This window comes from Lissotriton vulgaris, chromosome 1_1 (assembly GCF_964263255.1).
Source record: "Lissotriton vulgaris chromosome 1_1, aLisVul1.2, whole genome shotgun sequence".
NCBI classification, from domain to species: domain Eukaryota; kingdom Metazoa; phylum Chordata; class Amphibia; order Caudata; family Salamandridae; genus Lissotriton; species Lissotriton vulgaris.
Genome location: NC_141685.1, coordinates 1,061,941,076 through 1,061,965,771, shown reverse-complemented (window position 1 = coordinate 1,061,965,771; position 24,696 = coordinate 1,061,941,076). Strand labels below are relative to the sequence as shown.

Sequence of the window (24,696 nt, the reverse complement as noted above, 5' to 3'; positions counted from 1 at the left end):
AATAGGCCAGTTCCCGTATTTTCCCTATCTGGTTTTTCAGAGTTTGACTGTACTCAAGGAGTGTTTTCGTGTCTCTTGTAGGCTCGGCCTCCCAATACTCCTTTGTCATGTCTAACAGGCTCCTGGGCTGTCTTCCGTACAGCATTTCAAAGGAAGAACATCCCAGGCTGCTCTGGGTCTGGCCTCTAATGACATAGAGTGCCAGAGGAAGTAACCGGTCCCAGTCCGTTTGGTTTGCTGTAAGCATTTTCTTTAGGATGGTCTTGAGGGTCCCGTTGTATCGCTCCACAAGACCATCCGTCTGTGGATGATATATCGACGTCTTGATCTGATGCAGGTTCAACAGGTGGCACACCTCTTTCATAACCCGTGACATGAAGGGGGTGCCTTGGTCGGTGAGCACCTCCTTCGGGAAACCAACATGGGAGAACAATTCTAGGAACTTCTCGGCAATGTTTTTAGAGGTGAGGGACTTCAGGGGAAAGGCCTCGAGATATCTGGTGGCATAGTCCACAATGATCAGGGCATATTGGTTACCCCTAGTAGTCTTTGGGAGGGGCCCGATGAGATCCATTGCCACCCTCTCGAATGGAGTCCCGATGATCGGTAGTGGCTGTAATGGGGCTGCTGGGGGTCTGTGTACGTTTTTGCGTTGACACATGTCACAGACCTGGCAGTGGGTCTTGATGTCTTGGTAGACTCCTGGCCAGTAGAAATTCCTTAAGATGTTCTGGGTGGTTTTCTCGCTGCCTATGTGTCCTGCTAAGAGATGGGTGTGGGCATAGAACATAATCTGATCCCTAAAGCATACTGGGACCAGAAGCTGCTTGGGTTAGTTTTCCCTCGCCTGTCTATACAACAGGTCATCCTGTATCAAAAAACGAGGGTATCTGGGGCTCGGGTTGTCCTGCTCTGCATGGGCCTGTTCCCAGGCATTGAACAACGTTGAGTCATTCGTTTGCGCGAATTGGAAACTTCTGTCACCCTCCCATGGGTCAGGGGCCATGAGCACTGTCTTTGGGTCCACCCTTCCCCTTTTCAGTGTCTCAGCAAACAAGTCTAGGAAGTGGGGGTTATCAGTCCCTAGTATGAGCTCCTCAGGTAGGTTGTCCATTATGCCCACCTTTACTACCACCTGCCGCCCACCCTCCATCTCTATAGGGACGCTGGCGACCTGGTAGCTCTTTACGTCTCCATGCACGCACTTAATATGAACTAGGGAGTCGGGCATTACCTGGGAGTCACACACAAACCTACCCTGCATCACCGATTGTTTGCACCCAGAGTCCAACAGGGCTTTAACCATCCTTCCGTTTACTAGGACACTCACGTGATAAGCGCCTCCAAGCTCCGCTGAAAACATAACAGCCCGAGGTAAGTAGCCAACCTCCATGGGTTCTTCTTGCATTCTCTTCTTTGGGCAAAACCGAGCTATGTGGCCCCATGTGCCACAATCGAAACATTGCGGGCCTCTCGATGGAGTCACCTCTGGGTTCAGAGGTCTGGGAGCAGGAAGCCCGGGAGGCGGTCGGGGTTTCCGGTCTAGTCGCACCGGAGGTCTTACATTTTTTTCAGTTTCCATTGAGTGTAACCTGGGTTGGGCTCGTGAATAGGTGGAGGCCATCTCCATCGCTTGAGCTGTGGTCAGGTTGGAGTGCTGCCGTAACCAGCGCTGTGTCCCAATGGCAGAGCCTCCAGATACTGCTCCAGGTATATTTTGTCCATTATGGCCTCCTTTGTACTCAGGGCGGGGGTCAGCCACTTATCAGCCGCTGCCTTCAGACGGAAAAACAGTGTTTTAGGGTTTTCGCCTGGTGTTCCTCTCTCCTTGCGGAAGCGGGCGCGATATGCTTCCGCGTCTAACCCTAAGTGATCAAGGATGATAGTCTTTATCTGCGCGTACGGGGTCTGTCCGTTTCCGTTGGCCACCTGATATGCGGCCTGGGCTTCCCCAGTCAATAGCGGGGCAAGAAAGAACGGCCATTTATCCAAAGGCCACCCACACGCCAGGGCAACTCTTTCGAAGTTTACTAGGAAGACATCCGGATCGTCCCCTGCCACATATTTTTGTAAGGAGATGCCGGATGGGGTGGGGGTGTGTTGTCTAACTTCTCTCACTGGGTTACCGGTTTGATCGATCCTGATCGGTTGCAAATCCCCGAGTGTCTTTACCACGCGTTCTCTGAGTGCATGCGGTAGCTATCTGCTGTTCCACGGCCCAGCCCAACTGCTCCTGTCCTTTCACTAGGCGTTGTAGTAGCTCTTCCATCTTCGGATCCCAGATGGCTATCGGAGTGCCCGCATTCTCCACCACTTGTGGCGCCTCAGGGTTGCTACCTACGTTGAGCGGGACTGTAGGTGGGGCTACTGTCCCTTCAAACAGACTGACAGACACCGGTAGTCGGGGTAACGCAGGTTTTATTGCTTTAAAAGTTCTTTTACGGTGTACTGTCTTTCTATAGTACAGCAATGCTGTCTCCGCCTCGTCTGAGAGTCTTTGCAGGCGTTTCTCCGCTGCTGCTCTTCGCACGTCCCGGTGGGTTCTGGGACTGGTGGTCCTGGCGCTCTCCTCCACGATGTCGAGTCGTCCGCCGTGCAGGGGAGAAAAATAACAGCGTTTCAGCTGACTGGTTGTGACCAAATCACGGGGAAGGGAGTGAGGATTCACACGTGCACAACGCCGTCTATGGACTACGGTGATGGGGGTGAGGGAGGGGTAGTGCTTAGGGTGTGAGTGCCAAATTACTTTCGTGGTCTAACCCACTTAAAGCCCGCCAAGCCTGAAAGCCGTGACCGTACCTCTGGAAACCACACTTCCCTCGATGAAGTGTGGCTGGGCGAAGCGCCTTCCTGTTGGCCTCCTGGCTTGTCGATTTCTCGCTTCCGCTGTCGACTCTCCGGGCTCCTTTCTCTCTCCTCGTCTGGGTCCGCCTCTTCGCTTCCTCGCCGTCCTCCCACTCTTGCCTCTGCCTCTGGCCTCCGATGTTCCTTCGTTTCCCGACTCCACTCCGCTCCTCTTTCTCCTTCGCTCCTCAGCTCCCGGCTCTCCTCCTCCTCCGTTCTCGTACTCCTCTTGACCTCGTCCTCTCCTCGCCAACCGTCCGTCTCTCCTTCTTCACCTCCGAGTGTGTAACACACCTGTGCGGAGTCCTGGGCGGCTTTTACCTGCACATAGGGGGCGTGATCAGTGTCGTATTCTCTGTCCAGCTCCGCCCAATTAAAGTAGCAGGAGTCTCCAGCATCCTCGGGGTCCGTCTCATCCGGTTCTTCCGCGTTCCTCCAGGCGCCTGCATGCTGGTCAAAGAGAGGTGAGACAGGTAAGCCTGGCGGACCCGGTCCCACCCCGTCACAGTTACTTATATACATGTTAAAAACAGATTAATGTAACTATCAGTAATATGTACATTTGTTAAGCAGAACTAATGAATATCTATTTTTTTTAAACATAATTAGTCTAAATGTTCTTACAAAGCAATACAACATATGTGGGTACATATCTATAGCACAAATAAAGGCTTATATACAGAGGGATATTCTTTATATTTCTGTTTGCATATGGTGGTTATGTGGGGAAGAGCCAATTCTTGAGTAGTTTTCTGAAGATAAGGTGGTTATCCGTGGATCTTATGTTGGGGGTAAAGAGTTCCATAGTTTGGCTGATTGAACAGAGAAGGATGTGCCACCCATGGTTTTGTTCTTGTTCATTGAGATTTTTAAGAGGTGCCACTAAAGAGCGGAGGTTCCTTTGTTGAATGTGTTTGGTGATTTTATTCCTTATGAAGAACGGTCCCGTTCCATGTATTGCTTTGTGGGCAATACAAACAGCTGATAACAAATGCAGGGCTATCAAGGCAGGGGAGATGTGGTCTCACGGTTTGGTTTGATATGCAAAAGTAGTCGAGTAGCCAAGTTTTGAATCCGTTGTAGTCTTTTCGTAGTCATTAAAGGTGATCTTTGGTAGAGGCTATTGTTGTACTCGAGTTTGGACAGAAAAAGAGAGATGGTAGCCTGGATTTTGTGTGGAAATCCCAGATGGGGAAGTTTAGTCGCAGAGTTTTTATAGCAACAAAGCTTCATCTTGCTAGTTTGTCCACTTGGGCATTCATTGATAGCTTGGAGTCCATGGTCATTTTGAGGTTTCTAATTTCCTTAGGTACTTTAGGCAGTGTTCCCAAATCAGCACATCAGGTGGTGAGCAAGTCATAATTTTCCCAATCGCAACACACGTATTTCTGTTTTGGAAGCATTCAATTTGAGTTGGCTCCACGTCTCTGAGACAACTGAAAATTGGTGAGTTTCCAATGTCTTTGGGGCATTCCAGTTGAAGAAGTATTTGCATGTCATCTACATAGTTATATCACAAGAGGTGAAATTGATTGATCAGTGCCGGTAATTACTTCATGTAGATGTTGAAAAGCATGGGCGAGACGATAGAGCCTTGAGGGACCCCTGCTTTTGTGAAGTACAGTTTGGATGAGAAAGGCAGGGTATGGATGACATTAGTTCTGTTGCGAAGGTAGGATGCGATCCAGTCTAGAGCAGTCCCCTCTATGCCAGCTTCGTAGAGTCTTTGTATCAGAGTGTCATGCTCAACCTGCGTCAAAGGCAGCCGAGCGGTCCAAGAGAAGTACCACAGCAAACCCGGTGCAGTCAACTGCGTTCTTCAGGTCATCTCAGATGGCAACGAGGACAGATTCTGGTACTCTTCCCAGGCGAATCCCGTTTGGAAGTCTGAAAGTATGGCATTATCTTCAATAAATTGTGGCATCTGGGCAAATGCTGCTCTTTCTATCAGTTTGCCTAGGAAAGGTCCATTTGTTATTGGTCTGTAGTTGTCAGGGTTCAGAGGGTCCTAGTTTGTTTTCTTCATTAATGGGCATAGGTATGACTTTTTGAGTACTTCTGGAAATATTACGTTAGTTAAGGAATTGTTGATGATTCTTTTTACTGGTGTGGCAGCTGAGGTTGTTAGAAGAGTTTTTTAGAAGGTATGTGGTGGACACGGGTCAGAAGGGCTGCCAACAGACCTGCTTGCTTTGACCAGGCTCATAAATTTATCATGTGAAATGTGTTGGAAGGAACAGAGAGGCTGGGTTAGAATATTTTTGGATTGTTGTTTTGGAAAAGGGTCAGTGCAGGTGCTCTGTCTTTGTTTTAAGTATGAATCCAATGTGACTGCTTTGGCCGTGTAATGATTTGCTAGTTTGTCTGAGAAATCTGGAGTAATTGGATGAGCTCCTTCTAGGCAATGTGGTTTATGAAATTATTTGAGAGTTTTATAGAATTCCTTATTTGCCCATTTAGCATTTTGAATTCTGTCTGAGTAGTATCTTTTCTTGGCTTTTTTGATAGCTGACTTGTAAAATCTGTTCATTTCCTGTAGGCAAAATTTGTCTTGATTGGTGTTTGTTCTGAGCCAGGCACGTTGCAGCTTTCTAATTTGTTATTGTATCTCTTTTATCTCTATATTTCTCCAAGCTACTTGTTTTCTTTTTTTCTGTTGTGTGGTTTTTAGTGGTATCAGGATATCAAAAGCTTCCTATAGCGACTCATATAGTTGTTCAACAGAAGGTATTGTGTATAGATCTGGACTCGATATTTGTTGTGTTTCTAAGTGTTCCAAATTAAGTTTGTTCCACGGTCTATAGGTGAATGCATTGATGACTCATATGATTGAATACTGTCACTTTTATCTTCTTTTGTAGGTAGTACCGACGAGTGGATTACTGATTGAATAGTCTGAACCTTCAATCACTGGTTTTGTATTTTTACCTTTTTTTCTTTATGATCTAGGTTATCTACACTGTTAGTAATTATCATATGGTCCTGAAGAAGGCTGCTGTACCTCCTATGAGGGCATTAGGCTGAAACATGTAGACCGATGATCACCCATACACTCTGACAGACTCTGGGTTTTAATCCTGGTCGGAGGATGCCTGAATAAATAATGTGCATATCTCTTAACTAGTTTTACATTCAAATTCACTTTATATTTAGCATAAATCTTTCAAACCAAATCAAAACATCCCTGAACTCCTCCCTCTCAGAGAGGGTTGTAGTCTGCACTCTGACTAGGTTAGAGTGCAGGTGGTCCTTCATCATAGGGAGGAGGCCCTATGTTGAAGCATGCCACCTTCGGGTGGGTGAGGGAAACCGGCCTCTAAAAGGGATATTCCATTATCAGTGCCTTCTTTCTGCTTTCCTTTTTTTATAGACCCAGGGTTTCTATTGTGCTTTGAATTGAGTTTCTAGGGGATACAACCCATGCTGGTCTAACAACTCCCCTCTGCCATTCTTTTGTGTTATATTGTATTTCGCATAACAAGCCTAATGTGAAACTCCTGAAATTTTGCAAATCAAGCCCCTTAATTTAAATTTTGCCGAGGCCTACAGTTAAGATCTGGCTCCAAATAAAAGTGTGTGTCAAAAATAATTTCATTTCAAAGCAGTGGAAGGCGATGTGCCTAGGTTTGAAGGCTAACTGAAGAGAGGAGCCTTGGTTTGTGGTGCGCCAAGCATCAAGATTTCAGTCAAGCTCTCTTCACTTATCTCTTGAAAACTTGTGAAGTGTCAGCAGAAAGTATCTTTGTATGTCGCTGAATCTAGAGGTAAGGATGTAGCTGTGCTGATCCATTTGACCTCCAACTGCTCCCAGTTGGACACTCACCTTCAACATTTGCCACAGAAATAAGCCTTTTACTGCTGGACTGCTAGCTGCGCCTCCTACTGATGGATGCTTTACACCGAAACACTAAATGAAAGTGTGTGAACTCCTGTATGTGTCTCTCTGTCAGTTTGCTGCATCAGGATATATTCAAAAACATTAATTGTGAGAAGCCCTGGCTGAGTAAGTAGGATCCAGCTGATCCTGAACTGATCACGAGGCGATGAAAACTTCCACATCAGCCAAGAAATAGACCAAATGGAGGCCATCTAATTTCCCGCACACTAGACATGAAGTTGGCCACACAAACCATGATACTCTAAATTATGAAGCCAGAAATGTACCTCCAGTCATGGATTTTCCTCTTTGTGAGCCCCGAAAATTATCCTCTTGCGAGCCATGAAAATACCCCTAGACATTTCAAAGTTGTTCCCAAGTAAGCAAAGTTGAGTCTATCCAAGCAAAGAGATATCAATTCAGGGACACCGAGCTGTCATAAACTTAATTGTTAGTCTTCACATGAGCCTTGAAGCACTCCGTTTATTTTCCAACTCATGAAACATCTCGACAAAATCTATAACATGGCCGCATGGTTGATGAGCCCACACAAAAGCCATATGAATCAGACTAGTTACGTTTCATAACTCATGCGAGCTGTGAATTAAAAAAAAATGTTGAATAGAGTACAAAAGCAACAGGCATAATACCTTGAAGCGCCCTAAGTGGATCTTGTCTTTCGTGGTGGCACGTGACAGGATCCCCTTCTTATCTGTTCAGTATCTAGATGCAGCCTTAGGCACAAGCACTGGTACGTCAACGATGCCTCTCCAACTGTTCACCGATACTAAATTAACATTCTTCAGGAGCAGAACCAGGACGGGCGGCCACAGACCACTAGTTGTGTAGACTTCTGTACCTCTGGATTCAAGAGAACTTCCTTTGTCTTACCTGAGGCCTATGGTTGCGATTCTTGTTTTGTGTGGAGAAGATACTGAGCCTGTCTCTATTTACAAACCACCAAATCCTAGGTCACGGAAGAGAAAGGAAAACGTTTGGGAGTGCTATTTGCCACCCACTTGTTAAAGCCCCAAGATAACGGTGTAATCATGGGCGTCATCCTTCCGCTTCCCAAACTCTGGATGGTCCTCCCACCACTTCAACTGATCATTGAGTAGAGTCAGCACGAATCTTGGCCATGACACCGCAGAATATTGCAACGTTATTTACACCGTCACTCAGGGTGCAGAGGAAGAGGCCATGGGTAACGACAGCCCCAAATTGAGACACGTTGGTCACTGCAGCAGATGGCTGACAACTGCAGAATTAGAAGAGCTTGTAGAGCCTGCTGGAGTGGTCTGGGCTTGCCTGTTATCCCACCGGGCATTTCTGTAGTGACCTGAGTGCAGGGTCCTAGTGCCCCTGACTCGGGTCACTACATCCCTAAGTCAGGGGAACTAGGACCTGCACTCGACCCACGGGAGGGGACAGGGTCCTAGTGCCCCTGACTCAGGTGACTACAAATTCCACCAAAGGTGGGTGCCATAGGATGTGGGTTCTGGTAGCCTGGGGTGCTGGTAGTGCCTGTGGCTCTTCCACCTCCCTAAGATTAACTGCAGCAGTCACAGGAGACGCCAAGACAGACAGAACGAGGGCAAGAGCGCGATGGAGAGAATGAGAGAGGGGATGGATGGGAAGAGACAGATGGAGCCAAGGGAGGAAGGGCGCGGGCTGGTTGGAGCATTTTTGCTAGAGCTGTTTTGGGTTCCCAAGTTCGGCCTTGAATCCCAGGCACCTTCAAGCGTGGCCGTGAGTGCCTCCAGGGGGTTAGGGACATGGAGTACCTTCAGCACTCTATCATAAATTGATATCACTCCCCAGGGATGCAGGCAAGGCGAGCGCTTCCACAGGGGCGGTGAGGCAACAGTTCTACAGTGCCCTAAGATGGGGGTGCAAAATTACTGCAAAGGACCCAAACAATTCCCTGAAATCCGTTTATAAAGCAGTGGCTAAAATAATGGGAGCCCCCGAATCTGAAGAGGGATCCTGTTTTGCCTATTCTTCACAGGTATTCTTTGACCTGGGAGTGAAAAGTTACCCACTGGAGAGCAAGTGGCCCACTGAACAGTTTTGGCCCCCTGCGCCGCAGGGGCCTGTGGTCCGGAGGAACTCTAGTGTACCGCATCCATTTTAGGACGTCATCGTCATTTAGGCACACGGAAGATACATAGGGAACGCTCGCTGGCCACTCCCTCTGTGTCCGGGAAGATTTCAGGTAGCTAGTATGGCTTCTTGTAAAGCGGGGGTGATTCGTGCCGCCTCTTTTGCTCAACCAGTGAATTCCCCGGTGCGTGGCTAGCAGAACGCAGGCCGTATCCGGCACCCAGCTGCCTGCACCACTTCCTGCCGGTTCCGGACATGCGCTCTCCTCCGTCGTGCACGAGCTCTGTGGTCCGTGCTGCGGCCTTGCGCAACGCCCTGCACGAACTGCAGCTCTCAGCACCCGAGAGCAAACGGAAACCCCGGGACCTTCCTCCCTCGGGGGCTGGGCGGGGTCCGTAGACAAGCCGCGTCGGACCCGCGGTTGAAGCAAAGAGCAGCGGTATTTAGGAGGGGGGTGGCGGCTAATAACGTAAACTCACGAAAGGCTTATGGGACATTTCACTGTGTTTGTTTGAAAACACAAAAATGCTGTTAGTCCAGTGAAAAAGTATCTGACCCAGAAGGATCCATTGATTGATTGCTAATTTTCTATTTAAACTCTTTCAAGTGTTATGGGGGTGCCATAGCATCTCCAACAGCCCAGGTCAAACAGGATTACTTTAGAAGCCATCCCAGAGTGATTGAATGATCCTCCAACTACTCTAGAAGTCATTTTGACATCATCAGACATCATCAAGATCTTGAGGTCATCAGCAGAGCTTAGAAAAGTGAGCCTGATGACCTGAGGATGACTTGAAAATGAGTATCTGATGACGCCACAAGATGTGATTGTTACTGATAATCAGAGGATGAGCAGTTGATGACTTCTCAAGATGAGATGGTTCTTGATGATTTGAGGATGCTTCAGTTGCCAGCAGTTCTAATAAGCAGGTGCTGAGACCGGTCCCTTTAGGGCTCTCTATCCTTACTCTCAGCGTCTGAGTGAAAAAAATATAATCTTACCTTGGCAGCAGTACTTCCCTTCACTGCTTTTGATGTATCTTTAAAGGGACTCAAACAGTTCTTTCAGTCTCATCTTTTCCGAACTGAAGCATTTTAACTATTTTATATAAAGATGCCATTGTTGTTGCTTACTTACCTTATGCAACTAACACCTATTGAAAAAGCCAATAGTCTTGGCTTGTGGTAGGTGTAATGTTACTTGTTGTATTATGTATATCTCGATGCAAAGACAGAAGGAAGCAGCAAAATACCAGTCAGGTGGCACATAATGCTAAGTCGATATTTCGAATTTATGTGTTTTAAGCCACGCCCTTAATTATCACGGCCACGGCCCTTTGAGAGACCCCCCCAGTTTTTTTTTATCCCACTTAAAGCCCTGGTGATACGCATGACTTCTGACTGCCATTTAGTTCAGAAATGTAATCAGATCTGGGCCAGAATTGTTTCAGTTTACTTTTACTTTTAAAAGATAACAAATAATATGATTTAGCACGATTCAGCGTCTAAAACATATATTTACTTGAACTTTAAAGACACCATATTTTAATGTAACATGATATTTGTTGTATGTTGACATACAAAATATTTTGAAATTGTGCTCATGCACCGCTTTTACAGCTTGAGCCAACCCGTAGCTTTGGTCTTGCTATTAATTGGTACGATCGCCTACCTTTGCAGTGTATGAGACAAGTTACGACATCGGGTGTCATTGCCAGTGCTTGTTGACTACACACACTATACTGTTTTGTAGTCCTTTCTCTATTTCCTGAACTACACAGTAGTGCCTCCTCTTCAGTGGCCGGAAGCGGAAGTTGAGGTGCAAGAACCGACTGGAAGCAGAGAAAGTTCTTCTTGTGTACCGTGTACAGATTCGAGGAGACCGTACTAGAGAGGCAAAGAAGAGATATTATGTCGGTATTTTAGCTATGGGGCAGGGGGAAGAGGCAGCAAAGTGCTATGGGTTTGATTTTTGCCACTTTTTGCACTTTGGGGTCATCGGAAAACAATGTCCTTTGTTTCAAAGGCGGGAAGCCACCCGCCACTCTTTAATATTCGGCGCTAAAATGTAGCGCTTTGTTTGGGAGAGGTGGTGTAAGCAGGAGTCCAGCGCTCCTCTTTGCTTTAATTATTTTGTCGATCTTGTAAAAGTGTGAATGCAACTACGTAAGATTTAGATTGCATGAATGTGCTTGGCTCTTTGAGACACGGCGGCAAATGGGTTTGTCTGCAGAGTGTGGGCCAAGCAAGTGTCTGAGAAGAGCACACCAATGGAGCTGTCTGTTGGCTCGCTACCTGCGCAGGAGAGAGGGGGAATGCATTCTGGAAAAGTGTGTTGTATGAAAATTAAAACTGAGCCGCATGACTGATTGCAACCCCATCGAGTTTTGAGAACAGCACCTGAGCGCTAATCGGGGTAATCTCGTATCTGGTGGGGAGCCCACCTATGTCAGAGGTGGGGCGAGGGGAGATAGCAGATTGAAGCGATTTACTGCATAATATTGATTAGGGACCCTAAATTGTATTTGGTTGTATTAGTGTGTAATCTTACATTTTAGTAGCACTAAAGTACAGACCACTTTCTTCGGACCAGATTCAGCTGTTTCTGTAACCAGGTCTCGGAATCTGCAGCCGGTTCAGTGCTGATTTGTTATGAAGTGCCCAGTCCCCTGAATGAGCATCGCAGATGAGGCTGCCATATCTTCAGGGAAGACCATGGTACTTTTCGTTTCCTGATGTCTGCATATTACAGCAGGTAGAAAGGCAATCGCTGGAAGCCATGAAGGCTATTTCTTTTGGTTAGTTATCCCTGATGCATTCAAATAGTGCCATCCAAACCTTTATTCATTAGTTTACGGTAGATTTTCTTGTACACTCAACTCGCAATGGGAATACGCTGTCCGAGCTTCGGGTTCTAGACTTAATTCTTCTGTAATGATACCCCTTCGTCATTATGACATTTTCAGAAACTCAAAGGTTCCGCGTGTGCGCGGGACCCTAGAACACTTTTTAGAAAGCAATATCTTTTTTGAAAAAGTTCAAAACCAGTTTCTGCCAAATAACATTTTCTTTGTGTTTTAATTCTAAATAGTGTTTAAAAAAAGAAAGTACGCTTAAACATATATTTGGTCTGAATAGTATTTTGATTCATTATTGTAGATTAGAAAAAATACTGGAAAGGGGTTTATAAAGCAGGTTACTTTAAGGTAGGAAGCTCTCTTAAGTTACCATTAGGCAGTGGACTATCCGTTTACTTGTTTCTTCTGTAGACTACGGATCCTTGAACAAACACCCTTTGCTTTTTGCATTGCTTCACTTCAGAAACCTTTTTTGTAATGTCCTCTTTTCTCTTCACTGGACATCTCTTGTCTCTTTCATCTTGCAAACCTTTCTTGGGCAGTTAAAGGGCACATCTTTTGTGGTTTTTTAGAAAAATGTGCGCTCGTTCATCTTGCAGGCTTGTCTCCTTCTCCCTAGAGGAGAATGACCAACAAGAATGAGCACTTCCAGCATGACACCATGCAGCCATATGCCATCATTTGATGCATTGGACTGACCAGTCCTGTCTGTTGCGTATTGTGCCAGCTGGGCCATTTTTCACTGTTTCTGCTTAGATTTAGTCACGATGCTCGAAAGTGTTTCATTTGGCAGTAAAAGTGCCTGCTAACCAAGCGATGGCTATCTGGAAACCAAAGACACTCCTTCAGACTTTTTCCTCTCAATTCTGTTCTAACTGAGCAGGAGAGTTCGATGAGGTGCTGATTCCACTCCAGAACTCGTTTGTACACGCACTAATACCGCCATGAGTGTTCCTCCACGTGCTAAGGCACTCTCGCCTCATCTGGCTTTTAACTGTGGTTTGGAAGAGCACAGTTCCCAGGCATACCTTTTGTGCGGGCTAAGCTGTCAATGTGTTAGTTTGCCAAAGCTTCTCCTGCATTTGATATATGATCCTCTAGATACATATTTATTTTGCAACTATTAACAGTCTTTAAAGCAAGGTTAGATTTATGTTTTGCTATGTATGAAAGTCCAATTCCTTTTCTCCGTATTTTGCATCTTGTGTTCTTTGATAATTGCTATCGGTGATTTGTTTGTCCCTTATGCAAAGCATAAATGCAGAGGTAGGTCTTGTGGTTAACTTGTTTAACTAGAAATTACAGTTTGACTTGCCCAGTTGGCTAACATTGCATGTGAGAATAGATCAAGGGGTAGCAAGCGCTATATAAACAAGCACTGGCGTTGCCAATAGGTCTCGCAGTAGGAAAGTTGGAGCTATTACAATTGCAAATAACAATGCCTTTTATTTTTGTTTTCATTTTAAAAACATAAAGGGCTTTCTCATTTACAAAACCAATAGCTCCAACTTTCCTACTGCGAGACCTATTGTGCACTGCACAGTGTGGGTGAAAGTGGCACTGTGTGTGTGAGTGGCTTTGAGTGAGTGAGTGAGTGAGTGGCGTTGCGTGTGTGAGTGGCGTTGCGTGTGTGAGTGGCGTTGCGTGTGTGAGTGGCGTTGAGTGAGTGAGTGGCGTTGCGTGTGTGAGTGGCGTTGCGTGGGTGAGTGGCGTTGCGTGGGTGAGTGGCGTTGCGTGGGTGAGTGGCGTTGCGTGGGTGAGTGGCGTTGCCTGGGTGAGTGGCGTTGCGTGGGTGAGTGGCGTTGCGTGGGTGAGTGGCGTTGCGTGGGTGAGTGGCGTTGCGTGGGTGAGTGGCGTTGCGTGGGTGAGTGTGGCATTACGTGGGTGATAGTGGGCTTGCGTGGGTGTGAGTGGCGTTGCGTGGGTGTGAGTGGCGTTGCGTGTGTGTGAGTGGCGTTGCGTGTGTGAGTGGCGTTGCGTGGGTGTGAGTGGCGTTGCGTGGGTGTGAGTGGCGTTGCGTGGGTGTGAGTGGCGTTGCGTGGGTGTGAGTGGCGTTGCGTGGGTGTGAGTGGCGTTGCGTGTGTGAGTGGCGTTGCGTGTGTGAGTGTCTCCCTGACTGACTCACTCGCTCTGACTGACTGACTCACTCGCTCTCTCTGACTGACTCACTCGCTCTCTCTGACTGACTCACTCGCTCTCTCTGACTGACTGACTCGCTCTCTCTGACTGACTCACTCGCTCTCTCTGACTGACTCACTCGCTCTCTCTGACTGACTCACTCGCTCTCTCTGACTGACTCACTCGCTCTCTCTGACTGACTCACTCGCTCTCTCTGACTGACTCACTCGCTCTCTCTGACTGACTGACTCGCTCTCTCTGACTGACTGACTCGCTCTCTCTGACTGACTGACTCGCTCTCTCTGACTGACTGACTCGCTCTCTCTGACTGACTGACTCGCTCTCTCTGACTGACTCGCTCGCTCTCTCTGACTGACTCACTTGCTCTCTCTGACTGACTCACTCGCTCTCTCTGACTGACTCACTCGCTCTCTAACATTTTATTTGCAGCTTATTTGCATAAGGCAAATGTGCAAACGAAGAATATGTTCTGAACAGTAAAACACAGGGAGGTGGAGCGTCAACATAGGAAGGATGACTTGCACAGAACCCACTCCCTTCTCCTGTGAGATGCAGGCCTCGCTTCTGCCAATCAGATTTCTGTTGAGAAGGCTGCAGGCTCCTACTATACTAAGGCCAACAAAATGGCCCCTAATACCGATAGAGCGGAAACGACAGACTCTGGCCAAATCGGTATAAATAGAGATGTAGTAGAAACGCGGCTTGTGGTATTAGAGTGTGTGATAAAATTGATAACACAAGTTAAAACAAATGAGCACCTTTTAGCAGGCGAAGTTGCGGTTTAAAAGAGAATATTTGCTAGGGTACAGCCACTGCAGTTGACAAAAGACTTTCCTCCTGCCAAAGATGCTAGTCAGTTCTCGGCACTAAATTCAGGAACTGCTGGCACATACTTCCGTTATCTGGCTTTTGCCAGGTCTCTAGAATAAGGCCTATGCAAACGTGAAAATGTATGCCTTCTGAAAATTAGTTAAAATTATATGAAATTTAATGAAATCCACTTATGTTGGTATCTTGCATGAAAATTGAATGTGTGGGTGGGCATAGCTCACGTTCAAAAGTCATGAGATACACTCGAGCTGCACACAAGAAAATGTCTCCTACGAGACGTTTTCTGCTTCAGTCAGTATGAACTGCGAGATTTTGTAGCCACAAAAATGGAGAGAATGTAGCAAATGTCATATAACCCGAAATTTGGAAATTTCACGAGCATTATAAAAAGTTTTCATGTGCCTTCCAGCAACAGAAGAGTACTGGAGCAGCATACAATTGGCTCTTCCCTGATTAATATTGATGAGGCCTTATGCATTCATGAGATACAATGTAACCTGTAAGAGAAGCAAAGCCTTTGCCGCCATCTCTGTCGTAGGTTGTAACTAGCTACATGATTTGGTGCAGTTTCCACATTTTTCTCTTTAGAGCTAGCCTGTGTTAAAAAGGAGAAACAAAAGAATGACCATTTCTCCACTCTCCTTGGATCAGATAAATCAGATAAGTACCTATGTCCTTCTAAATATGTATACCATCATCCTACCATATACCAGATAGACGAGGATTCTTTGGTTAAATATATCTTTCTTCTATCATTGTATTCTGTACAGGACGAGAGTCCGAAGAAACTCTGGTGCGAAGAAACAGCTACACAAGCATGTACCTCTGGCGAGGGAACACAGAGGCGAAGGAACCCGGAAGAAGATATCAACGACCTGGGAGAGGAAGACCCGCGTGTCAGGGCTGGAACATGTCAGAGGTGTCCAATCAAGGATCCACAAATTCCTGACTGCAGGACAACAGGGCCCGAATAAGTAAGTCAACAACACACAGGGAGTGCAGGAAATGCTAGGCAGAGCTGTGACTTATGCAAAGCACATTCTTGTCCCGGACTTCCCAATTTATTCACACTTCACTCCACCCCGCTCCCTGTCTGCAAATGGAGAGGGTGCGACTTACAATGCCCCTACCCTGCTGTCCTTGAGTCTGAGTATGGAGTTCTGTGCCTGAGCCTTGTTCTATCTAATGCGACTAATGGTGTGTGTTTAGGGCCTTGTTTTTTGTGAACCAGGTTTTCTGTAATTGATTATGGCAAACTTCAGAATTACTTCTTTTAGATGCTGAAAGGAGGATGTAGCGTGGATCCTTGTTCAACAAATTTGAAATGATTTAATAGTTGCAGTAAGGCAAGTTATGGAACAGATAGATGACTGGGATCCTGGAAAGCTACCACTCTTCCCTGATAGTATGTCCAGAGGCTTATTTCTTTGAATGAGTGGTAAAGGGCCTCGGTGCCATAGTCATGCACCTGTAAAGGGCCAACATTGAATCAGTCAGCTGTTAAATGCCAAACTTGTCATTTGCCCAAGCTGGAAAAGAACACACATGGTATCTCTCTCCTGTCTCTAGATGTCTAAGACGTTTATTTCTGACCTGCACCATCCCTTGGTCATGTGAAAGCCACTGTAACGGTGGCTATGCATTGAGGATCAGTCTAACAAAAATGTTATAACCCGTGCAGCGATAATCTTACCTTTCACATGCTACCTTGGCAAAAATATTAAAGTATGTCCATGTGCTTATATATAGTCTACACTGGGGTAATTTTTTTTTTTTTTTTTTTTTTTAAAGGTACATAGGAAATGGCATTTCCACTTGTATGACCTAATTATGATTTGCTTTCTCTCTAAGGAAATGGTATATAACTCCTTGTCCATAATTAATGAAAACAAAAGCTTTTCTGTTGGCCCTGGTTCCTGTCAGGGGTGTGTATGGTTACAAGCTGAAAACGAACACTTAAAAGGTGCGTGCTTCATATTCTACCTTTCCACGTAAACTGCAAAAAATTCCCATTAATAATCCTTTTTTTTTTCCATCCAAACACATGCATTGCCAAAAAGTATGCTTGTTAAGTGTATATTGTATTTATTATCTGCTGCCTTTAACAAGTGTATTTATTTGATTATAGCACAGTTGCAAGGCACTTGCAATAGTGAGTTGGCTGTACAGTATTTGCAAGATCAGCTGTCTGCTTTGACCAATCCACGGAATGTAACAGATATAACATCCTCAAAAACATGCAATCGATCATTCACTGTACAAAAGGTATACTTTTCTTTGCCACTCTTTTAACACAGTTAAAGTTTATATAGGACAAACCTTGTAGATTTCCTGCATGATGACTTTGAAATCTTTCTGCTTGCAATGTTTTTAAGTATGGCTGATTTATACTCCTGGAGCTAACATAGCAAATATTACATTGTTAGCCATGTACCAGATGCCAAATCAAAAACCCGCAATCTATGCATATTTTTGAGATTGTAACCTAACATAATGACAAATAGTTAATAGTTGTGTTATTTTGCAGACTGATATGCAGCAGTTGGTAAAGGACTCAAACGATCCTTCACGGTTCAGAGATGTACTAGTTCCAAAGAGAAAATTGCACAAACTCTTGGAGGAAGCCAAGTCAGAGCGGGACAGTGCAGGTTTTCTTCTCAATGGCATCAGCGAAGTACTTATTTCTCCTAAAGAACTTGCATCTGCAAAAGGTGTAACGAAGGCTCGTGCTGGAACAGCAGTCCTTGACGAGGAGAAGGTTGATGCATTGTTTGGTAAGATATTACAAATGTTCAAATTAACATTCAGTCGAGCTGGGATTGTGACAATTCATTATACATTGTGTTGTATGTTTGCATATGTGAGGTTGTATCATAACTGAACGATGACTCCATCATTGCTTAACAGCTGTCTGCAAAAGAACAATAAGAGCAATGGGGGTGCCTTGTCATTTCTTAACAGTTTGTGCTGATCTTGTGCTACAAATGGCATGCAAATCTGGCGCAAAGCCTTGAGTTGGGATTTCATTTGTAAATCTGTAGGTCCAGGTGTGAGGTTCTCAAACTGGATGAATGAGTGATAGCAAACTGCACTAACAAAATATACTGTGCTCTCAGCTTTTATTTAGACTGGATCAACTCCCTAATAATTAGATCAGTTGGTCCTGGTCCTAACACTTGGTTGTAAGCTCCTATTTTGATTTCTGGTCACTATGCTAGTTTCTTAGACGACTGTTTTCCAAATATGATAATTGCAAGTACAGTTCAGACTCACCCTGGCTGCCTCAATGATGGTTTTGTAAAGAAATCTGGCACTGATTACTTTCTGTTTGCAGAGGAAGCTTGCCCGCGTCTAGTGAACAGGACTATGGCCCATGCTTGTTTTAATGCATCTACATTTGTACAGTCTTTATCAAGTACCCCAGCATTTCAAAAGGGTGAAAGAGCCAGAGAAGACACACTGCTACTTGGGGCTAGAACTGTCATTGTGGACCTGGGGCTCATAGTTCATAAGGGAACTTTTTTTTTTTCTTCAGCTTCTGGCCCCCTCTTCATCAATGCTTTGCTCTAAGCTGTGCCAAACTTTGACCAAGTGGCCTTAATGTTTCACTTAGGAACCATGTAACCCTAACCATATCTCATCTGGCAGACTGTATGAAATAATGGAATTGGAACTTTTGATAGGCAGCCCAGCCGTATTAAAAATCATAAAGAATGGTGGGAACATGATACTGATGTATGTTATTTTGTTTTTCCAGAGTTTATGAAGTCTGTGTGCAGTGCCAACGGCTGGTCATCACTGGACAACAGAAGTATGAGAAGGAAGCTGGCTATAAAAATTTGCAATGCCAGAAGAGGATTAAGAAAATCTCTGCATCTAGAATCAAACCATGAAGTTGCTGGTTTTCGTTGAGCTATTTCTTCTTGTTGCATTAGCCTGGCCTTTCTTCCCCGGATCTTATTTTTTTTCTGGATGTTTTCTCTTGTTTGGTATCCTGGCCCCTGTGGGGCCAAATATGTGCTTTAGATAAATAAAATTGCATTGAAACCTCCCTTTTGATAATTTGTTTCCTTTACCACTATTTTGGTTAGTGTTTTGCAAATGGTCACCATGTCAAACAGCGTCCGATAATGCTCTGTACCTCTAAATAAGGCAAATCCCAGTGAGTCAGGAGTATGGGAGTAGTGGCACATGTTAAGCTGATCTGAATGCAAAGGTATAACATTGCTGCAGGCCACTTCTTTTATATAAAGGTGCTTGTGGTATTTCTGCAGCACAAACATAGCCAAAAATAGCAACTTGTATTTTATACAAGTGTCTACCTCTCACTTTAGAGTTTAAAAAGTAATCTTTCCAATGCAGGACAAATAATCTGAGTATTAGGACCAGATTTAGAGACGTTTTGTGTCTGGTTTGCTTGAGTTTATAATGCAGACCTGATTCAAAATTTTCGGGATTTGCAAACAAGAGCAAATTGGTATTTGGTACAACACATCCGAAATGGGAAAAGTTTCACTTTTGTGTACACGTAGTATTTTTTGGGTAATGGAAGGGTACCCTTCCATTACAAAACCTAAACTAGACTCTCGCAGACAACATTGCATTATAGTACTGGTACTGGAAATGTCATGGGATCATCCCAGAGTAATTGACTTCCATCCTGAAGCGGTTATAGAATCATCCAGGGATAATCATCAGTCATCCTTAAATTGTCTAGAGCCCATCCAGGAATCATTCTCACTCATCCTGATGTTGTCAGTTAGTATTCGTGGAGTTGTAAAAGGTAATCACTCCCTGTCAGTGGAAGTCATCGGAACACCATCCTAGCGTAGTTTTTGTGATTACAGTAATAGTCATCAGAACACCATCCTAGCGTAGTTTTTGTGATTACAGTAAGAGTCATCCCATTTAAATAATCAGCCCTGTGGGCAGACTTCAGGATGGCCTGGGATGACGTCCCCAGGAATGGCTGGCTGAAGCCATCCAATGACTTCAGAATCACTCCAGGATGATCTTCCTTTTTGACTAGGGCAGTTCCACCAGCTCTGGGAAAGGAGGGGGGGGGGGGGGGCTGCAGATGGATCTGTGTAATAGAATAGCAGTAGGCTTCCTGCAAGCCAGGGCAGAGGGTATATAATTAACATTTTATATAGTGCTACCGACAGTGGTTATGGCTTCGTAGCACTAACTAGCTTTGTTATGGCATTCTTTCATGAGTGCCTGGGTAAACCATTAGTCGGGTTTGTCGGTTTTTTTCTGGCTGTTTGCTCACGCCAGGCTAGTAGTTGGCAGTTTCTTAAAGGTTTACATCTGGTACCTTAAGTTTTGACTAATGTGAATATAAGCTTGAATTGATCTTGACAGATCTTTCTACAGCCCTATGTGTGGGGGTGTCTGGCAGTGGACTTTTCAGTTTTAGTGCGTTATTCTACAATAGCCTGACTGACAACCCTGTCTGTCTTGGAAAACGAAAGACTGGCAAGAAAGGCAAGACGTGAAAAGAATTTAAGCCAATTTGATTAAACTAATGGAATATACTGACACCGTGGGAACTATTTTCAGAGAAGATAGGTGTTACTGGGCTCAGACATTTACAAGCAGAGCTCCTTTACACTGGTATCCTGGACCTGAAGCTTATTTTCGAGTCCACAAGTAGCACTTGACTCTGAGGGTAGTAAATCCGAGAAGTCCATGGTTTACTCAAAGTGGCGTCGTCGGCTTAGGGACTCAGAAATCAATAAGACGAAAAATGCAAGTCAACAACTCAATCTCCAGTCCATGCTTAGTCTATTCAATCATACATCAGTAATACTGTACATAATAAATCTGGAAGCAGCATATTATACTGATGTTTCAAGAACTTTCAGCGGTTACTGTGTAGAGAGCGTGTGCTGGTCCCATGGGACAACCTGTTATGGTGCCTTGCGTGTAGCTGTTCCTGGCAGTTTTTCTGGATTTTCCTGAAAGTTCGTTAGGAATGCGGTAAGCCCTTTGGGCAGATCGTCCTGGTTGAGGTCCGGCTGATGTATCGTACTTCCTACCTGTTTAGTATGGGCTTCGTTCCTCTTCTTTTGGCTTTTCCTAGGTCGCACAGTACAGTTGTTCATTTGGTCATTAAAGGGTGCAGGCGCACCGTCACTCTGTGTTGTTTAGCAGGGCAGCACCACTGCACATTGTGTGCTCTACTCGGTCCATGGAGCACAAGCAGTAGTTACGGTGTTGGCAAGGTTAACAGGGAAGCAGAGGCAGCATCAGCGAGAATGATGAGGTGCTCACAACAGATCTTGAAGCGTGGTTTCTTTCTGGGACCTGGTCACCTAACCCACTACTCAAACAAGCTAGGTGCCCATCCGTGGTCATTATAGTGAGAACTTGTGTCCTAGTACAATCCTCATTTGATGTAGGTTTGCATCCAGCACTCTGGAATTTCCTCCAGTGGAACCGCAGACTGAGGACTGGCATCTTTTCACGAATCGTAGTTTCTGGGTTAATAAGTTAACATGACTTCCTCAGTATTCTCTATCATGGGGCACACAGTTGTGTCCACACTGCGGATGCACTTAAGAACTTCTAGTGGTCACCATTGCAGAGTGGTGTAGGTCTTGGTGCTGCTGAGAAAGTCTTTGGCTCTGTCTCTTTATGACCCCAATCCTTCTGAGAAGTGTCTTCCTCATGCCAGGGCATCTCTATCACCCTCCAGAGCAGTCAGTCATCTCTCTCACTTGAAGCAGGGTCCTGGCAGCCCCTACTGGCAGTCTTAATTGAAGTTTTCAGGTTTCTGGTCCTGAACAAGGCATGGGGAGCTGGCAGTGAATGATCCAGTTCTGGAGCACAGAGAGGTTCTTGGTCACCACTGGTGTGGAATCCTCGGATTCTGGTAGAGAAATGTTGGCACCCTGGCTGGAAGTTATTGTCCCTTCTTTATAACAAAGCTACAGACAGCAGTTGTGTGTTCCACCACTCAGCTCCAAAACTGGTTCTGGTCTGGTCTGGCACTTTTGCTTACCCCACTCTGATCCAACCAAGGTTACATGGTGCTAGGTGGAAGGTGAGTTGGAGCTGGGAGTCTCCTCTCATGAGAAACGCAAAACAAGGGTACAAAAGAGAGAGGTTGCCTCATTTATCTACCTGTTAACCTGTGGGGATAGATCTTCTGGTGCACGCCAGGAAAGGGAAGGGTAAACTACCTACGCTTCAAAGTTCTCTGCTGCCTTCTGTCCTTCACATCCAAAATTCTTTCCATATGCAAAGGATTCCTGGAATGCCTTTAAGGGGCCCTGCAATATGCATTTGTTGCCTACGCTCCAACTCCCTATGTCAGGTACCACTTTGGTTAATACTTACAAAATAGATTCCATTGTGGATACATCCATATGTGTCACGCATGCTCCACTAGAGGAGCCAACAAATTATCAGGGAGAGCCAACCCAGTAGTGAGTGCAGAGTAGTGAGTGCAGAGTGCAGAGTAGTGAGTGCAGAGTGCAGAGTAGTGAGTGCAGAGTAGTGAGTGCAGAGTGCAGAGTAGTGAGTGAAGAGTAGTGAGTGCAGAGTAGTGAGTGCAGAGTGCAGAGTAGTGAGTGCAGAGTATTGAGTGCAGAGTATTGAGTGCAGAGTAGTGAGTGCAGAGTGCAGAGTAGTGAGTGCAAAGTGCAGAGTAGTGAGTGCAGAGTAGTGAGTGCAGAGTAGTGAGTGCAGAGTGCAGAGTAGTGAGTGCAGAGTAGTGAGTGCAGAGTGCAGAGTAGTGAGTGCAGAGTAGTGAGTGCAGAGTAGTGAGTGCAGAGTAGTGAGTGCAGAGTAGTGAGTGCAGAGTGCAGAGTAGTGAGTGCAGAGTAGTGAGTGCAGAGTAGTGACTGCAGAGTAGTGAGTGGAGAGTAGTGAGTGGAGAGTAGTGAGTGGAGAGTAGTGAGTGCAGAGTAGTGAGTGCAGAGTGCAGAGTAGTGAGTGCAGAGTGCAGAGTAGTGAGTGCAGACTAGTGAGTGCGGAGTGCAGAGTAGTGAGTGCAGAGTAGTGAGTGCAGAGTGCAGAGTAGTGAGTGCAGAGTGCAGAGTAGTGAGTGCAGAGTGCAGAGTAGTGAGTGCAGAGTAGTGAGTGCACAGTAGTGAGTGCAGAGTAGTGAGTGCAGAGTAGTGAGTGCAGAGTAGTGAGTGCAGAATAGTGAGTGCAGAGTAGTGAGTGCAGAGTAGTGAGTGCAGAGTAGTGAGTGCAGAGTGCAGAGTAGTGAGTGCAGAGTGCAGAGTAGTGAGTGCAGAGTAGTGAGTGCAGAGTAGTGAGTGTGCAGAGTAGTGAGTGTGCAGAGTAGTGAGTGTGCAGAGTAGTGAGTGTGCAGAGTAGTGAGTGTGCAGAGTAGTGAGTGCAGAGTAGTGAGTGCAGAGTAGTGAGTGCAGAGTAGTGAGTGCAGAGTAGTGAGTGCAGAATGCAGAGTATGAGTTCAGAGTAGTGAGTGCAGAGTAGTGAGTGCAGAGTAGTGAGTGCAGAGTAGTGAGTGTGCAGAGCAGTGAGTGCAGGTGCAGAGTGGTGTGTGCTGTTGAGTGCAGAGTGGTGTGTGCTGTTGAGTGCAGAGTGGTGTGTGCTGTTGAGTGCAGAGTGGTGTGTGCTGTTGAGTGCAGAGTGTTGTGTGCTGTTGAGTGCAGAGTGCTGTGTGCTGTTGAGTGCAGAGTGCTGTGTGCTGTTGAGTGCAGAGTGCTGTGTGCTGTTGAGTGCAGAGTGCTGTGTGCTATTGAGTGCAGAGTGCTGTGTGCTATTGAGTGCAGAGTGCTGTGTGCTGTTGAGTGCAGAGTGCTGTGCGCTGTTGAGTGCAGAGTGCTTTGTGCTGTTGAGTGCAGAGTGCTGTGTGCTGTTGAGTGCAGAGTGCTGTGTGCTGTTGAGTGCAGAGTGCTGTGTGCTATTGAGTGCAGAGTGCTGTGTGCTATTGAGTGCAGAGTGCTGTGTGCTGTTGAGTGCAGAGTGCTGTGCGCTGTTGAGTGCAGAGTGCTTTGTGCTGTTGAGTGCAGAGTGCTGTGTATTGGCAATGTAAATGACAATGCCATTTATTTATGATTTAAAGAAAAAAAAGAAATGTCATGAGCAATGCCAATAGCTCCACCTTTAATGATGCCGAGACCATTGCATTGTAAATGCTTGTTCCATTTAGGATTCATCATCCCAAATTGAAAAATCGCATTTTTAGAAATCGCATATTTGCGAATAATTGCATTTAAGTAATCTCAATTAGAGATTCCTTAAATGCAATTGAAGAAGCATTTAAAAATTGCGAAATCGCTATTTTTTGCCGCTATTTACCGCGAAGTCTGACTTCGTGGTAAATAGCGAAAATTGAGAAAAATGCACTTTTGTGCATTTTTCTCAGTTGTATGTTACACACACACACATGTCCTTTGGACATGTGTGTGCGCAACATCAGTCTACATTTTCATTTCAGGGGTGCTACAGGGTGTCCTTTGGACACCCTTGGCTCCCTTGAAATCGCATCCTTATTCGCGATTAGCAAATTGCTAATCGCAAATAAGGAATAACTCCCCATTCATTCCTATGGGCCGAATGGGGAGTTATTCCTTATTTGCGATTAGCAATTTGCTAATCGCAAATAAGGAATGTGTAGGAATGGCAATTTATTTAGCGATTCCTACATGAATCCCGTTTTGCAAGTCCTTAATAACGATTCCTGAATTAACGCTATTAAGGACTCGCAAAACAGGACAATGATGAATCTAGCTGTATATCTCCAGAATCCTCCGCATTTTGCTCTTAGAGCCCTTGCATGAGGAATCATGAAAATGTTTGTCATGTAAACTTTGCAACACATGTTCAGTGGTTATTTATTGGTCACTAGGATTAGTCTTGTGGTTTTATATAATATCACTAGTGGGGGCCTTCAATGGACCAACATTATAGTCAACTAATTCAAACACAAGGAGTTTTTGTTTAGCGACCATCTAGAATCTAAGCATTTGAAGGTGCTTTTTTATTTTTTTTTATTTGCATTTTATCATATATCAACATAATCCTCACATTATGTTCGAACCACATTTTCTCCCACTCCACCCT

At 45.4% G+C, this 24,696-nt stretch overlaps 1 protein-coding gene across 1 annotated transcript; it reads left to right on the top strand.

Annotated features, from left to right (window-relative positions):
* Positions 1 to 618: 618 nt before the first annotated feature.
* Positions 619 to 18,698, top strand: LOC147748551 (uncharacterized). The gene is made up of 6 exons (XM_086928361.1): positions 619 to 639; positions 15,423 to 15,548; positions 16,444 to 16,615; positions 16,781 to 16,917; positions 17,180 to 17,426; positions 18,410 to 18,698. Exons 1-6 carry the CDS (start codon positions 619 to 621, stop codon positions 18,562 to 18,564), a joined length of 858 nt encoding a protein of 285 aa, XP_086784487.1. The 3' UTR covers positions 18,565 to 18,698.
* The last annotated feature ends 5,998 nt before the right edge of the window (positions 18,699 to 24,696 follow it).